The 18,193-nt window shown below is 33.0% G+C and overlaps 1 protein-coding gene across 1 annotated transcript; it reads left to right on the plus strand.

Moving 5' to 3' along the window:
* Positions 1 to 11,106: 11,106 nt before the first annotated feature.
* LOC114274633 (disease resistance protein RPV1-like) lies at positions 11,107 to 17,794 on the plus strand. Its single transcript, XM_082871704.1, has 6 exons — positions 11,107 to 11,630; positions 15,357 to 15,862; positions 16,025 to 16,458; positions 16,921 to 17,178; positions 17,263 to 17,702; positions 17,788 to 17,794. The coding sequence occupies exons 1-6, from the start codon at positions 11,107 to 11,109 to the stop codon at positions 17,792 to 17,794; spliced, it is 2,169 nt and encodes a 722-aa protein (XP_082727830.1).
* Positions 17,795 to 18,193: the final 399 nt, after the last annotated feature.

Raw genomic sequence — 18,193 nt, forward strand, 5'->3', positions numbered from 1 at the left:
AATTAGAAGTGTCAGGTTTACACTTGATTTGCGACCTTGTGGTCATGGACATGTTCGATTTTGACATAATCTTAGGTATGGAGTGGCTATCTGCCCACTGAACGGTGATTGATTGACGACTTACACACTTGACGGGAGGTGTTTCCAATTTAAGGGAGATAGAGAGGAGTCTCTGAGCACGACAGATCATAAGATGCGATGGCATAATCAACTTGCTGGGAGTTTTGGTTGAAGGAAGTCAAATTTTCAGGACACATAGTGTCTGAGCATGGGATTGCAGTGGACCCGGCCAAGGTAGAAGTAGTATTAGATTGGAAACAGCCAACCTTAGTCATTGAAGTTCGTAGTTTCTTAGGACTGGCCGGTTATTATCGACGGTTTATTCAAGACTTTTCCGAACTGGCCAAGCCGATGACTCGTCCAATGCAAAAAGGGGTAAAATATGATTGGAATGAAGCATCGCATGTGAACGATCCTTTCAAGAACTCAAGAGGAGATTGACTAGTGTCCCAATACTCATCATTCCGATGTGAGACGTCAGTGTTTGCAATACACCCAAGTGGGACGAGAATGTACCAAAGACTTACAACGCAACTACTGGTGGAACGGAATACAAAAAGATGTGGCTCAATTCGTTGCCAGATGCCTTACGTGTCAGCAAGTAAAGGCGGAACACCAGTGACCTGGAGGGATGCTTCAGCCCTTGCCAATATCAGAAAGGAAATGGGAGCATGTAACAACGGACTAACTAGGTCACCTAGAGGACATGATGCTATATGGGTTATAGTTGATCGTGTAACGAAAACGACACACTTTTTGCCGTATAAAATTTCAAACACTTTGACATCACTGAGTCATCTCTAATAAAAAAAAAAATTCCGACTACACGGAGTTCCTGTATCAATTGTGTCAGACCGAGACCCGCGTTTCACCTCTCGATTCTAAGAAAGCCTACAAGAAGCATTGGGGACCGAATTATGCTTTAGGACCACCTTCCATCCTCAAACTAACGGACAATCGGAACGCACCATTCAAACTTTGGAGGACATATTGAGAGCTTGTGTGATGGATTTCAAAGGGAGTTGGCAGTGACACCTACTGTTGGTGGAGTTCACATACAACGACAGTTTCCAGGCTAGCATTGGCATGGCTCCATTCGAAGCACTGTATGGTCGGCCTTGCAAATCACTAGTTTGTTGGATTGAAGTTGGAGAAGTGAGTCTATTGGGCCCAGAGATTGTGCAAGAAACTACAGAAAAGGTAAAACTTATTCGACAAGGATTAGTGGCAGCTCAAGATCGTCAAAAGAGTTATGCAGATAAAAGGAGAAGACTTCTAACTTTCGCTGTCGGTGATTATGTTTTCTTAAAAAAAAATTCAGCCCTGCTGAGGTATCATTTGTTTTGGAAAGAAAGGAAAATTATCACCTCGATATATCGGACCCTTCGAGATACTTTAGAAAATTGGAAAGGTTGCGTACAAATTGGCTCTACCCCCACAATTGGCTGGAGTACATGATGTTTCTCATATATCTATGCTGCGAAACTACATAATGCACCTTTCTCACATCATCAATTGGAAAAAAAAAATCCAACTCAACAAAAACGCTAACTTTGAGGAGGGACCAGTAGCAATTACGGACAAACAAGAAAAGAACTTGCGAGGAAAAATAATTCAACTTCTTAAGATACTCTAGCGTCACTATGATATTGAAGAGTTCACTTAGGAATGTAAAAACGCGGTGTGGGCAAAATATTCACAACTATTTGAGATGTGACGTACGATTTAATCTCGAGGACGAAATTTATTTAAGGGGGGTAGGTTGTAGAGACCCTAATTTTTGGTAATTACACTTGATACCCTAAGCCTTAGGTTAATTACATTTTAATCCCAAATTTTATAAAATTTTACAAAATGGTCCAAGAAAGAATAATTTTTCTGTATTTTATTTTGTATTATAATTAAATCATAGAATGCCATTTTTATATTTGGAAATACCCTAACACTTGGCTTTTATTTATGTACCTCCTAGTTTCTAAATTAATTCATCAATTTTATTTTTTGCCTAATTGAATATTTATTAGTTCTTTGAATTTTTATTATTTTCTTTGAACCTTTATTATTTAATTGAGAAAATAAATATCTTTAAATAAATATCTTTAAATAAATATCTACACATATCTTTAAATAAATAGTTTTATTATTTATTTTAATACTTATTTGAGTAATGGAAAAATATCTAGATTTTTATGCTTTTTCTTAGTCATTAAGCTAGCCCTATTTCATGGCTTATAAATTGAGAACTTTGTCTCAATTTTCACCCCACATTTTCAACAGCCTAGGGAGAGGGTGAGAGGGTGAGAGGGTGAAAGTGTGATCAAAGGAATTAGAGAAGAAGAAGAAAAAAAAGAAAAGAAAAGAAAAGAAAGGGTGACTCTCAAAAAGGTAAGAACATACCCCTCCTTTGTCTTCTCCAATTCTTTCACCACCTCATTCTATTGTCTAATATGCCTCTTGTGTTGCAAATTAATGGTAAATAGGGTTTTTGGTGTATGTTGAAGTGTGGGTATGATCAATTGCCATTGTCTTACAAATTTGTGAAATTAGGCACTGCTGCAACTTCCCTAATTTAAAATAAATATCAAATCTATTTAATTCTCAAAACTGAATTTATGGTAGGATATTTGGTGTGTTTAGAGCTTGTGAAAATTTTATTAGCTCCTAATTGTTTGTTTTTAGGGCTTGGATAAATTGTTGAAAAATCTGGTCCTGAATCTCTGAAAAACAGTCCACTTTTAGAAATTTTATAAAATTCTAGAAAAATCACCTCATGTTGGTTCTTCTATCAAAATTTAGAACTCTGAGTCTTCTTTCCAACAGATTTTATTTGAGTGAAAACCATCGGGTAGATTGAGAGAAAAGTTAGTTTCCCCAAAGGGTGACAAATCTGGACAGGTTTTCGAATATAGTTTGTAGATGAATTTGTGGAGGCGCTGTGCAACTTCTGAAAATTGGAACTGAAACTAGACAGATTGAATATTGTTTCTGTGCAATTTCAGCCCCTAATTTGACCTATAAGTATTTTTACCAAAGCGTTCTTGTTAGCCCTACAGAACCGAACAGTGCTTGAAATGGTGTTTTGTTGTGTTGTTTGTCTCTAAGTATTTTAAAGCATGCCTATTGTTATTTTCTTGCCTTACCATACCTATGTATGATTATCATGGGCTATATTTCATTTCTTATGTTTGTCTCATGCTCTTTTATATTACCGAATTACCGAATGTGACTAGCTTGCTTGGCAAAAGATCTAATAAATGGGAAATGGAAAGGGGTTGGTAGTGGGTGACGTTCACCCTTGTGCTTCAGAATGATTTATGTATTGAACATGTGAATGGAATTAAAACCAAATGAGTTAAGTCTTGTGCAAGCGGTCTAAACGAGCCCCTAGGTTGACACGGATGTATTCAAACTCTATGCGGTGGTTTCAGGGTGTAAGCGAGCCCTTTGGTATGATATGTGCAGGGTGTAAGCGAGCCCTAGGCACGATTTGGGTGTAAGCGAGCCCACTTGTTTGGTCGTCCCTTTTGAGGTCCATCAATGTCACTAACCGGTAAATAACCAGGAGATGGGCATAGGTGGTAAGGTCTGCAAAGTAGCAAAAGGGGGAGTCTGAGTAATCCGGTGTTCAGCCTTGTGGTTGGGTAGAAGGATCTCTTTGGGAGATCCTAGATGTCTAGGCAAACTCCTAATTCATAGAACCTTGTTGTAATTTTGCATGTTATGTTACCCAATTTGTCCTATGTATGGTTGATTGGTTGATAGAAGATATGGGGATGTGTGTGTTTTTACTGGGCATTCCAAGCTCATGGCTGTCATGCCAGGTGGTGAAGCAGTTATAATGGTGAAAGTTATTGCGAAGGCAAATACGATGAAGTGTTGGAGCGGTGGTTCATTTGAAGACTTAGACTAGTTGTTTTTTGTTTTCAATGTTTTGTAATCCTGCAATGGAAAATAAACGAATGATCCGTGATACTAACTCTGGTTATATATGTATGTTAAGATGTTTTGGTTATCTATCCTATTTGTGTGGTAATATTGTACTTATTTAACGGTCTGGAAGTTGGGGCGTTATAATTAAGTTCAATCACACATTATATTTGTTAAATAAATATATTGATTTCATTATAAATTGAAAGATTCTGTGTATAAATTGAAGGATTTCTTAAATAAATTCAATAAATTTGAGTTTTAATAAAATCAACAAAGATAAAATCATCCAACAAAAAAATATATTTTAATGTATTATAATTAATTAATTTAATAGCGGCCTAGGCAGGGCGAGCTTGATTAAAAATATAAATCTCTAGCTCAGCTTATTAAAATGTTAGCCCAATCCGGCGCAATGAGCTAAAATAACAATTTCAAACCCTAAAAACATAGAGTTGGGTCGGACGGGCCGATACTCACCCCTACTAAAAATATATCTTAAAAATAATTTTTTTTTTTTAATTTTTTTATGTAGAAAATAATCTTTTTAAACTTGTTAACACATTTTTAAAAAAACCATAATTTTTGTTTAGTACGTGGAAAGCTGCGGTAATTTGGAAAATCTTGATTATGAAAAGATTAAAGATTTCAATAATATTATAAATTCAAAAATTATACCAAAAATTTTATTTAAAATTATTAATGTGTAATTTAAATTTATTTTAAATATCGACCCACGCTACACCAAAAATTCTAGGAAGGTAGAGTCAACTATAAACAGCTAAATAAAAATTTAGAATTTGATGGATATTTTATTCCAAGAAAAGATGTTTTTGATTAACTTAACCAAATGATCAAAAATTTTTAGCAAATTTGATTGTAAAAGTGGATTTTGGCAAATTCAATTGACTGAAGAGTCAAAAAAATTGACAGCTTTTAATACACCCAGAAGACATTACCACTCGAATGTTATGTCTTTTGGTTTAAATATAGCACCACAGGTATTTCAACAATAGATGGATACAATCTTTAAAGATCTTAAGGATTGTTGCGTAGTTTATATTGATAATATACTTATCTTCTCTGAAACCCAGGAGAAGCATAAGAAACATTTAAAATTTCTTTGTGAAAAATTCCAAAAACATGGAATTGTTTTGTCACCAAAAAAGATTAAACTAGAAAAAGAATTAATTAAATTTTTGGGAATAATTTTAGACCAGAAAGGTTTAAAATTATAGGAACATATTTTGTTCAAAGTATGAGTTTTTCCTGATACTCTTGAAAATCTAACACAATTACAGAGTTTATTAGGGATTTTAACTTATGGACGAAATTTTATCAAAAATCTTTCAAAAATAAAAATTCCTTAGTTAATCAAATTAAGGAAAAATGTTATTTTTGAATAGACCGTAGAGGATGTTGCTTTAATTAAACAAATTAAAAGAAATGTTAAAACTTTATCAGACGTTTAATTTCATCAAGCAAGTGATAAATTAATTTTAGAAACAGATGCCCCAGAATCATGTTGGACATGTGTTCTTAAAGCAATACCAAGTAAACTATGGCATGATAAAGAAACACCTTTATCAGAAAATGGGATTAGATCAAGAAAAAATCCAATACCCACAAAATTACAAAAAGAAGAACTAATTTGTGGATATAATTCTGGAATATTTAAACCAAATGAACAGAAATATATTATTTTTGAAAAAGAATTACTTGCAATAAAATTGGCAATAAAAAGTTTTCATATTTATTTAGCCCCAGAAAATTTTATTGTGCGCAGTTATAATAAAGCAGTAAGAGATCTCTTGATCAATAAAAAACCCATTGAGCAAGAAAGAAGATTAGCATGGTATAATAAAATTTCAAAATATACTTTTGAGGTAGAACATCTTAAAGGTACTAACAATTTTCTTGCAGATTTTCTTAGTAGAAATTTTTTTCAGAAAATTAAATTACTAAACAAGTAATTTTAATTTTTGTAGAAGACCTCTAAACTAAGGAAAAAACGAACAATGGTAAACAACTTACACAAGGGAATTGCGTAACAATTGCTAAAAAAGCAATCTCCAGACAAGAAAAAGTTTAAGTTGTGTTTGTAGGAAGACAACCTGAAATTTACGATTGCAATAAGAAGTTTGCGGATTTACAAGAGCTAGTTTTAAATCCTATGATAGCATGACCAAAGCTAAAAAAGCTTTTTACAGTGCACCAGTTATGCCTGTTTATCAAAATAATTTTTGTCAAATAAGAACTAACTCAGTTCTAACTAATATTCAGACATTTAAATCTGATGAATCTGAAATAAAAATATTCTTTCAACCTTGGTATATCTAGAGAAATTTATACAGAACTCAATGGAGTTTGAAAAACTGACATAGTAGATAACAAAGTGAAATTTCAAAAACACGTGGAAGTACTAACCAACAAATTAGCTGCGCAAACAACTAATTTCAATAAAAACTTTTACCAAAAGCCTACTATCCTAGAAATAGCTACCAGAAAATGGATATCTGGTTTACATCTAGGACTTGGTTTGTCTATGGTTGATAATTTCAACTAGACAATCCTATTGGGATACTGTGGCATATGATGGGACCTATTTCAATAATTTAAACTCTTTATTTTGTAAATCTTTTAAGAAGATCATGATCATCGGCTAATTGTAATCACATGATTAGATCACATATGTTTCTCAAATAAGAATTATTTACATCAAGATCTCCAACTATCTTGATTCTTTAATATTTTGCTCAGAATTTTCAGAACACAATTTTTGTGGTTAAAATTATAAATAAATTATTTAGACAATTCTAAAATTCATATAATTTTCTGGAATGTTCAACAAACATATTATGGTCATTTTTCAAAAATAATTTTCCAAAAATAAGTTATAAATAAGTCTGTAAAATTAGAAGAAATTACATTACACAGATTCGTCATATTTTCTTAAAATAATTCCACATTGAAATTTATAAATCAAATCCATAATCTAAAAATTAAAGATGAAACTAGACTTCTCAAATTTCATTTTTAACTCAGAAAATACTAGATTTGGGCTAATATAGAAGTTTTAGTAATTTTTTAAACTTGAACATGAAGCAGAATCTGTCTAAAAATTCAGATTTAATAAAAATTTCAGATAAATTCGTACAAAGCTAGAATAATTGATACAAAAGTTTTTGGATGAATTAGACATCATTATTAGCAACTTTGTAGAATAAATCATATCAAAATTGTGAGTATAAAATTGTCTAAAAATTCATACAATATTCTGACAGAGTTAAGAACCATATGATCAGATCAAATAAAATTTTCAATCATCTCTTTAACATCACAAATTATATATACAAGCCTAAATAAAAATTTTTATCATAATTTTAATACTACTAATATATATAACACCAAATTTACATGTAACTACCAACAAAACTCTATCAAGATTTTTAGCCTCATAGGCATTTGAATAAAATCTGATTTTGAAGAAAAAGAATGAAAATGTTTTGAGGGGTTCTTACTCTATTTTTTTTTTCTTTTTTTATCAGTAAAACAGAATTTTTATTGATGAAGAAAATATACATTTCATATAAGATTACATCAATAAAGAGGAAAAAAAAAAAAAAAGTACTCTGTTGGTGAGCAGCCAACACTAGCTGGACAAAACAAAGGGTACAACACCCAAAATTCAAAGCTGCACCCAAAGTTCACACTCAAAATTCAAAGCAGCGCCCAAAGTAAGCCAACACTAGATGGACAAAAACAGAGGGTACAACCCCCAAAATTCAAATGACGCCAACACCCAATACATTTCAAATGACCGAACACGCAAATTCACAGCAGCACCCAAAGTTCACACCCAAAAAATCAAAGCAGCGCCCAAAGTAAGCCAACACTAGATGGACAAAAACAGAGGGTACAACCCCCAAAATTCAAATGACGCCAACACCCAATACATTTCAAATGACCGAACACCCAAATTTTAATATATAATTATTTAAAATTTTATTTATTCTCAATAAATCTTATTATTTTTCCAAATTACTCTCAAGGTGTAAGAGGGGCTAATTTGAGCCCACTAAATTATTTAGGCCCAATAGCCCAAGATTAGTGGGCCCAAATTTATTGCAAGTTCAAGAATCGGTGGACCCAGATTTATTGCCATCAAATGGACTGAATCGCTGTAAGCCTCGAAAGGGTTCGGATCCACGAACTTAGAGACTTACTCGGGCCCGGACTCGAAAGGGTATTGAGCAAGCCTAGAGATCCGAGGCACTCAGACTCGAAAGGGTTCGGATCCACGAACTTAGAGACTTACTCGAGCCCGGATTCGAAAAGGTATTGAGCAAGCCTAGAGATCCGAGACACTCGGACTCGAAAGGGTTCGAATCCACGAACCTAGAGGTCCGAAGCACTTGGCTTCGAACGGATTCAAACGCAATCTAGAAGTCACTCCGTTAATGAGTCCCAGAACACTTGCGGGCTCGGAGCTTTCCAGGATCTGCGGACCAGAACCATGGGCGTAATGGAGTCCGAACAAAGGACCCGATCCCGAGGACGGTGAGTGGAGATAAATTCACTCTTCGGTTAAACTAGCCTATACCCGGGTCGAGGTGGCACGATCTAGGGGGTCCATGAGACTCGGCAATATTTGCGGTAGGACGTTCTCTTGAACTACCCCTGACCCTTATGCGGCAGGACGTCCTCTGGGACTACCCCTGACCCTTTGGGATGATTGGGGATCATTGGTTAGGTGTGGCTAAGAAGAAGGGTTCGCCGAGAGGTTGATCTCGTCTTCGGGGTTTTCATCATCCTCGGAGAGGTCACCTCCTCGGACAAGGTGGTTAGAGAGAATATTCCCCATGTGCCTTGCACATGGGCTCCATCCTCCATCATGAGATGCCTATAAATAGCATCCACCCATAGCTTTACAAGGGATGGATTTTTGAGATTTTATACTCTTGGGAAAGAACTAATTTCCCTTTTTCATTATCGACCTTGAGAATGAAAGTGAGAGATCCATGGGAGAGCCTTGCCATTATTCTCTCTAGCTATTTTGCCTTCTTCTTCACCCAATCTCTTATCTCCATCATCTCGTTTACTTTTGTGTTCTTAAGTTGAGACTATTGAAGAATCTAAGCCTCTCATCATCTTCTAGAGAATTCGAAGTTGTTCTTCAAGGATCTTCGAAGATCTTCGAATTGTCCAACTCCTTTCTTGAACCCTCTCCTACACAAGGTAAACTCAAATAATAAATAATAAACAAATTAAAAAAAATTAAATTATTTCAAAAACTTTTCAATACAGAAAATAATTTTAAAAAAAAAACAAAAAACCAAACTTATGAGCACATAAGCATTATAAATACAGAAAAAAGCTAAACTTTTACATAAGCATTACAAAACTTTTTAATATAGAAAAAAAAAATTTACATTATAAATTATCCACAATAAGGTTCGTGGAAAAATAAAAATCAAACGTATAAGCACATAAGTATTAAGCACTAACAAGAAAGAGTAGTTTTCAAATAATGTACAATTTAAATTACAAAATAAAAACAAATGCAATAATATGTTATTGTTAATCTAACAACTGAGTCCTTTAATTTTTGTCAAAAAAATGATATAGAAAATAATTAATGGTACTTTACAAAAATTGTGAAACCCGTTTATATGAATATTTACCTCTTTTTTGATGGGTTGCTTCAAGAAACTATTTTGATTATTATTCTCGTCCACTATTTGATTTTGTTCAAACTTTCTTCTATGATTAAGGGTTTCAAAATAATAAAAAAACAATGATGTTGATGATGATTGTGAGTTTTGGTAGGGTGGATTGGAGTTCCAGAGGGAGGATGAAGAAAAAGAAGAAGAAGAAGAAATAACTTTGATCTCTTGGAAAAGAAGATACAAAGATTTGAATAGGAATAATTGATTATGATGTACCATGAGAAAAAAAAAATTATTTTAGGGTTCAGTATGTGTTGTCCTTATTAATAAATTCATATTAAAATATAATAGGTGTTAAAATTTATAAATTTAAATTAGGGGTACTGAAACATATTTTGGGTTCAAATAGAATCCCCACACAGCACACGTAGCAGCAGGCCACTCCTAACAAACAGCAACAGCAACCACACAACAACACAATAAAGGAACCAACACCCAAAATTGAAATGAGGTGACGAAATAATAGAAAAATATTAGCCTTTCTTCTCGTTCTCTTCTTCCTCACTTGCTATCACTATTTTTATCTATTTATTTATTTTTATCTCTCCGATCAGGAAAGAGTTGTATGCATATATAGATAAATCTTCATTATGATGTATGAAGACAAATATTTTAAAATCCAATGCTTTTCAGGTAGTCTACTACAAAGTGACAAGGGGTGATATGCATATATAGATAAACCTTCATTATGATGTATGAAGTCAAACCTTTTAAAATCCAATGCTTTTCATGTAGTCTACCATACAAAGTGACAAGGGGTGGTGCGGTGACTTAACCCCACCGGCCACCTAAGCTCATTTTTTTTTCGTTTTTTTGTTTTTGTTTTTGTTTTCGTTTTTGTTTTTGTTTTTTGTTTTTTGTTTTTTGTTTTTTGTTTTTTGTTTTTGTTTTTGTTTTTGTTTTTTTGTTTTTGAATTGAATAATAAATTTATATAAATGTGTATTTGCATGGTTTCTTAAAATCAATTAATTAAGATTTTTCAAGTGAGGTATTTAGCAAGGGTAATTATTTTGTTGAACCATTGTAAAAAATAATTACAAACAACAAACATTGAATACTCACAAAACTATTATTTTTACTAATATTTTTGTTAGTGTTTTAAATTGGAATAGCTTTTACCTAATTTATTCAATATTAATTTTATTAAATAGTTCATATAATATTTAATTTATTATTCACATCATACAATTTATTTATAAGAATAATTAAATATAAGTTCTCACAAAATTAAAATTTTAAAAAATAATAAAAAAGAGTTCTTCACACTTTTTATAATAGGGTTTATATATACGCATCTCCTATAAAATACCTATGATGCCTTGATAGATAGCATTCATCCCACCCTATAGCACTGCTTCTGTCCTTAATTTTTTGTGTGGCTTTAATCCAATGGGGATTGTTAGAGCCCAAGATACCTCCTCATCTGATTCTCCATGTAGTTATCATGTGTTCTTGAGTTTCAGAGGTGAAGACACTCGCAAGACGTTCACTGACCACCTCTACACAGCTTTGAAGCATGCAGGAATTCGCACCTTCAGAGATGATGACGAGATTGAAAGAGGAGAAAATATTAAATTTGAGTTGCAGAAAGCAATTCAAGAGTCAAGGATTTCAATAGTTGTCTTCTCAAAAAACTATGCTTCTTCGAGCTGGTGTCTTGATGAACTTGTGATGATCCTCAAACGTAGGACCACTGGGCATCTAGTGCTACCTGTCTTCTATCACGTGAATCCATCCCATGTGAGGAACCAAATGGAAAGTTTTGAAGAAGCATTCACGAGGCATGAAGAGAGATTCCATACAGAAGGGGCTGAAAAAAAAGATGAATGGAAGGGCAAGATACAAGAATGGAGGGTAGCACTCAGAGAAGCTGTAGATTTAGCAGGGATGAATTTACAAAATGAAGCTGATGGGTAATTTCCTCCCATTTCCTTTTTTAGCTAAGCATTACTTGCATCACCCTTTTTGGAATTTCATACCAGGCACTACAATATTTTCTTAGTTTAGTGACACTTGAAAGTGTCACAAAACTACTCATCTAGTGACATTTTTTAGTCTTGTGGCGTTTTGAATAAGTGTCATTCATGCCCATGCCACGGTAGATACCAGTGACACTTGCAAGTGCCATTACACCATCAAGGCTAAAGACTTTCAATGACACTTTGATGTCATAGTAGACACTATTCGTGACACTACCAATTGTCATTAAAGAAGACTTAGTGGAACCTCAGTGACACTTATGAGTACCAGTACACTATCAAGGTTAAAAACTTTTAATGACACTTTAATGCTGTGATAGACACTATTCGTGACACTACCAAATGCCATTAAACAAGACTTACAACCTAAAAAATGCCACTATATTTTTAATGGTGCTTCTTATGCCACAATTAATATTTTTAACAACTCGTATAAATGCCACTAGACCCAACTTTTATTGGCAGTTGAAAGTGGCAGTGTTTCATGATTCCTTAGTTGCATAAATGAAGATAAGTGCATTGGAGCTTATTTTAATGACACTTTGCAAAGCTGCTATCACTACTATGAAATGCCACTTATATGTTCTTTTCAGCGATACTTTTAAAAGCCACAATTAAGCATGTGAAAATGTTTGTAAAAAATATTTCTTATTTTATAAAAAAATATATATTAATTGTCACATCATACATTGACAATTTGACATCTATTCATCCTGTAATATTTCCATAACAATGAACAAATATTATATCACCATAGCATCATCACATCAAAAACAAAGAAAATTCAAAACACTATTATTTTTTGGTTTAAAGATATAAATTTATTTATATTGCAATAAAAATCATAGTCAAAATTAAAATAAAAAAAAATTACCACACTAACAAAGTCAAAGCATAACAAAAAAAAAAAAAAAAAAAAACAACAACAACAACAACAACAACAATGGACAAACTAAATACAAGTTCTCAAAAAAGTGGGTCTATTAAGAGGTCATTTGGCATTGGCTAATATAGCCAACTTTTTTGTTTTGGGACTTTTTTTGCCTCATTTGGATTTTGTTTTGGGACTTTTTGATTTTTGTGAGAGAAAAAGTGTAATAATTATGGGTAAAAAGTAGTATTTTTTCTTGTTGGATTTTATATTCAATTTTGTCCTTTTGTGATTGTTTAGCCCCAAAATGAATGCCAAATCGGGGCTTACTGGTTGATTCCATTTCTTCTTTTTCTTATAGTACAAACATATAGTAATATTTAAGACAAAAAATTGGGTCTTAAATTATCATTGTGGGTAAAATTGTGGGACTTAAAAAACATACAAGTTTTCTACAAACTAAAACTAGTCAAGAGTACACAACCTGCATCTTGAGACAAATACATCTATACCATAACCAAAAAAGGGAGTTAGCATATTAACAGAGTAGATTGATAAATATACACATATATATATATACAATTTTGAATTTTCAAAGATTAGTTCCACCCCCCAAAAGAGAAAATCATCTAAAATTAATGAAACTTTTCCCCATTTATTTCACCATATTAGTTTTTGAAAAAAAAAAATTAAAAAAAAATTTAAAAAAAATTAAAAAATTTCAAAAAGCTCACTCAAATAGAAACCTTTATAATAAAACCAAAGTTTGTGTTCTGTGTGCCACAAATCAGAGAATTTAATTCATGAAGTGTCACAACTTGTGACCATGGAAGAATAGCAGCCTATAAAATAAACAGAATGGGATATGTACATAAGCAGAATGGGATACATTAGAAGAATAGGAATTTAGCATCAAGTGCACAAAGAATACATTAGCAAAATGGAAGTTCTAGAACCAACCAGAACATCTGATAGACTTCCAATTTCAATAACAATTAAACTGTGTTTTTAATCCCATATATTATTCAATTCCATTTTACACCTATAATTTTGAATGTAAACAATGGCAATTAGACGAAGAGTTTATGAAACCCTAGCTTCAATTCCTTTTGTCTGTGAATCAAAAGCAATAACTATAGATTCATACAAGACAAGGTTGACTAAATCTCCTAAAATACAAGCATAAATAAATAAAAATCAATAAAACATGTTTTCTAATTTTGAAGTAGAACACTAAAATTCAAAAGGCATAAATCTAGATATACATACAGAGTCGCATATATTATACATAGATATATAAAACATTTAAGAATCAAATAGAATAAAAGTACTTGATCACTTCACAAATGAAAAAGTTTGATCCAGATGTATTTATAGAGAGAGAGAGAGAGAGAGAGAGAGTTGAGGAGAGTGACGGCTTGCTAGAGCAACAGTCCACAACGTTAGACACACTGCTGCCGGAGATCGTCGAGCAAGACCGTCGCTAGCCGAGATCATTGAACAACATCGTCACTACCCTCCTGTTGCTTTGTAAACATCCATGGTTCTTCTATTCACAACCCTTCAGCCAAAAAAAAAAAAAAAAAAAAAAACTTAGTGACACCTACTTATCTTAATGACATTTTTTTTTTAAAAATGTCATTATTATTAACGTTTAGTGGCATCTTTTGACTCAATGCCATAAAAAGTAACTTATATCTACTTAGTTTAGTGGCATATATTGATAAATGTCATTAAAATATTTTTTTGTGTCGCTGTTTTATAAAATGCCATAAAATTTATGTCACTAAATCACATTCTTGTTATAGTGATGTGGCACTTCTTTATAGAAATGTCACTAGAACCTTTTATGTTTGTATGACATTTTTCTAAAACATGCCACCAAATATTATTTTTGTGACATTTTCTAAAAACATGTCACTAATATAGTGCCACTAAAATGTGTTTTTGTTGTAGTGAGGGTCTTTTAGATTGAGAATTATTTATCAAAATTTGGGATGAATTTTTTTTTTCTTAGCTCCAAGAGTTTGACGTCTTTTAATTTTTAGAAGATAACCTTCAAATGCAGGAGTTGAATTTTCCTCAAGGGAACATTCCAACATATTACAAGTCGGTTTCTTTGGTTCACAAGAAATTCTTCATAATACCCTAAACAAACTTGAATTTATTAACTATGTTTTTGAGATGCTTCTCCCTTTTAAGCTACTTGAAAAGATGATATTAAGTTAATCTATTCCAACCGTAAAAATTTGGGTTAATTACACCAAGGTAGATCCCCTCAACTAGTAGTACCACCATACCTTATCTATAAATCTGTACATATTGACCCTCGTAAATATAAAAATCATACAAATTTACTAATTCAAGAGGTGGTCTAGCGGGGTTGAAAGTGATACGCTTTTATAATTGAAAGGGTCAAAAAAATATCGATTCATAGTTGTGAAGGTAAATGATATTTACTAACAGACAAGGGGGTTTTGGTTTAATTAACCCTAAAAAATTTATTGAAAAAATTAGACTATTCTTCAAAAATTTTAATAGCTTACCTTACTATATAAATAAAAAAATTTGCAAAAAGGAATGTTGATGCACAACCATGATTGTGAAAACCCTTTTATTTTCATCTAGGAGTCGCCCAATTGTTTCAACAAAGAGAATAACATAGTTTTACCAAGAAAACAAAGAGAATAACATAGTCATTTTGTTCATTATTGCATCAGAATATATTATTAAGTTTAAGTCATGGCATTCTTACTGTGCTTTATTTTTAATCTCGATGTTATCTTCAGATTCGAGTCAAAATTTATCTACAAAATTGTAGAAGTGGTTGCAGACAAACTAAGACGCACAACCTTGGGACATTCTCCTTACTTGATTGGAATACAATCTCGAGCCAAAAATATTGGGCTTTGGTTACAAGATGAGTGTAGTGATGTTGGTATAGTCGCAATTTGTGGGGTAGGAGGAATAGGGAAGACAACTGTTGCCAAATTTCTATATAATTCGAACTTCTCAAGATTCGAATGCAGCCGCTTTCTTGCAAATGTAAGAGAAATTCTAAAACAACCAAATGGTTTACTTCAATTACAAACACAACTTCTTTCAGACATTTTAAAGGGAAGAAAGGAAAATTTGTACAGTGTTGATGAAGGGATTGCTAAAATTAAAGATGCATTATGTTGCAAAAGAGTTCTTGTAATTCTTGATGATGTGGATACAATGGACCAATTAGATGCAGTACTTGGAATGCGAGATTGGTTTTCTCAAGGTAGTAAAATCATCATAACCACTAGACGTGAGAGGTTGCTAAGGGCTCATGAAGTTTACTTGGTTCACAAGGTTGAAAATTTGAATTACAATGAATCCTTGGAGCTCTTTAGTTGGCATGCCTTTGGGAAAAATTGTCCCATTGATGATTTCATAGAGGACTCAGAAAGGATGGTACAATACTGTGGAGGGCTTCCACTAGCTATTAAAATTTTGGGTTCTTCTCTATTTGGGAAAAGCTTAAATGTTTGGAAAAGTCAACTAGAAAAATTGAAAGCAATCCCTGATTATGAAGTTGTTGAAAAGCTCAAAATAAGCTATGACTCTTTACAAGATGACCACGACAAAAATTTGTTCCTCCATGTTGCTTGCTTTTTTGTTGGGATGGATGAAGATTGGGTAGTTACCATTCTAGATGGGTGTGATTTTTACACAACGGTTGGGATTCAAAATCTCATTGATAGATGTCTGTTAACGGTTGATGAAGGCAAAAAGCTAGTGATGCATCAATTGGTTCAAGAAATGGGAAGAGAAATCGTTCGCCAAGAATCACCTAAGGAACCGGGAGAACGTACTAGACTATGGAATCATAAAGATTCCTTCAATGTCTTGAGAGAAAATACTGTAAGAATTAAGCCTACTCCTCATTTGTATTTGTATGTATTTGTGTAGTTATTTATTATTAAAACATGATCCAAACTTAGAAACTTCATACCAAAAAAAAAAAAATTATTTGTAAGTTACATTGGTGGTGTTTTCATTTGAAATGAAAGTTACATATCATTTGTTATGAGAATTTTGTACAAAACATTTTGTTTTTTGGTACATCGGAAAGTAATTGTACAAAACATTTGTTTGTATAGTATTACTCTTCTTGATCAGTGTCGTCTCCCTCTCATTCTTTGTCAGGGGACAGGAAAAATTGAAGGCCTCAAACTTGATATGAATTTTTTGGAGGATAAATATGACAGGATAGTCTTCGGTATCAAAAGAAAATGTCATTTTGAAGAATTCCTCAGCACAACATTGTTGTCAAATGTAGGAAATTCGTTTAAAAGACTTTGTTTTGGCATCTTTTCCTGGCAGACAGTAGGCACTGCTCTACGAAATTCAGATAAGACAGCTTTGGAAGTTGATTCATTTGCAAGGATGCACAAATTAAAACTTTTGCAACTCAGAAATTTACAAGTCAATGGAAGCTTTGAAAATTTTCCGAAAGGATTACGATGGTTGTGTTGGCATGGATTCTCTTTCAACTCTATATGCAATGATTTCCCTTTGGATAACCTGGTTGTTCTTGACATGCGGTATAGCAACTTGCAAAAGGTTTGGGAAGGAACCAAGGTATGTTACTCATTTGTTTGTTTTCATTTCAATTTTGTTTGAGAATTAAAAGAAACAATAACCAACATTTTTTTTCTATTACAGTTTCTCGAGTCATTAAAAATCCTTGATCTTAGTCATTCCCATTGCCTTTCCAAAACTCCAGATTTCTTGGAAGTACCCAATCTTGAGCAACTAATACTTGAAAATTGTGCACGGCTGGTAGAGGTTCATGAATCTGTTGGACATCTTCAGAGACTTGTTTTATTAAATTTAAAAGATTGCAAAAATCTAAGGAAGCTTCCAAGAAGCATTGTTATGCTAAAATTTTTGGAAACACTTGACATCTCAGGTTGCTCAAATATTAAGGAATTGCCAATAGAGATGGGGACCATGGATTCTTTAACAAAGTTCAATGCAAATGGAATTGTCATAAGTCAATTACTCTCTTCCATTAAGGAGGTCAAACCATGGTATTCATTCATCTGGCCTTCTTTATTGAAACCAAGAAAAAGTGTAGAAATTTCATGGGCCCTTTTACCACGGTATCTAGTACACTTAAGTCTTGTGGATTGCAATTTATCGGAGGATGCTTTTCCAAAAGATCTTAGTAACCTATCTTCATTGCAGATATTAAATCTGAGCAATAATCCAATTTGTAGCCTCCCAAATAGCATTGGAGGTGTTACAGGGCTTCAGATCCTTGAATTAGAAGAGTGTAAAAGGCTTCAATCACTTACAGTGGAGCAAAATTTGAAAGTATTGTCGGTCACTAAATGTACATTATTGGAGAAAGTAATATTTCAATCATTTCCATCATCAACCATAGAATTCGAGAACCTTTATGATGCAATTATAATGTGTCGGAATATGGGAGGGTTTTACTACTCAAAATGTGCGTTTCATTCAGCTCCATCAACCATGCTATATAATAACACATGGGATAATCAATTTGTTGTGATTGAGCATTGGAGACCATTACTAGTCTATGATATGTACGGCAATATAGTTGAGGACATGGGCTCCATTAAGTTAG

This window comes from Camellia sinensis, chromosome 5 (genome assembly GCF_055761805.1).
Source record: "Camellia sinensis isolate YWXY chromosome 5, ASM5576180v1, whole genome shotgun sequence".
Lineage (NCBI taxonomy): Eukaryota > Viridiplantae > Streptophyta > Magnoliopsida > Ericales > Theaceae > Camellia > Camellia sinensis.

What these genes read in the sequence shown, in the direction of transcription:
- LOC114274633 (XM_082871704.1), top strand. Translation starts at nt 11,107, where the DNA reads ATGGGGATTGTTAGAGCCCAAGATACCTCCTCATCTGATTCTCCATGT. An exon ending in TTACAAAATGAAGCTGATGG is followed by an intron (nt 11,631 to 15,356) that starts GTAATTTCCTCC and finishes TGTTATCTTCAG; the next exon opens with ATTCGAGTCAAAATTTATCT. An exon ending in ATGTCTTGAGAGAAAATACT is followed by an intron (nt 16,459 to 16,920) that starts GTAAGAATTAAG and finishes TTTTCCTGGCAG; the next exon opens with ACAGTAGGCACTGCTCTACG.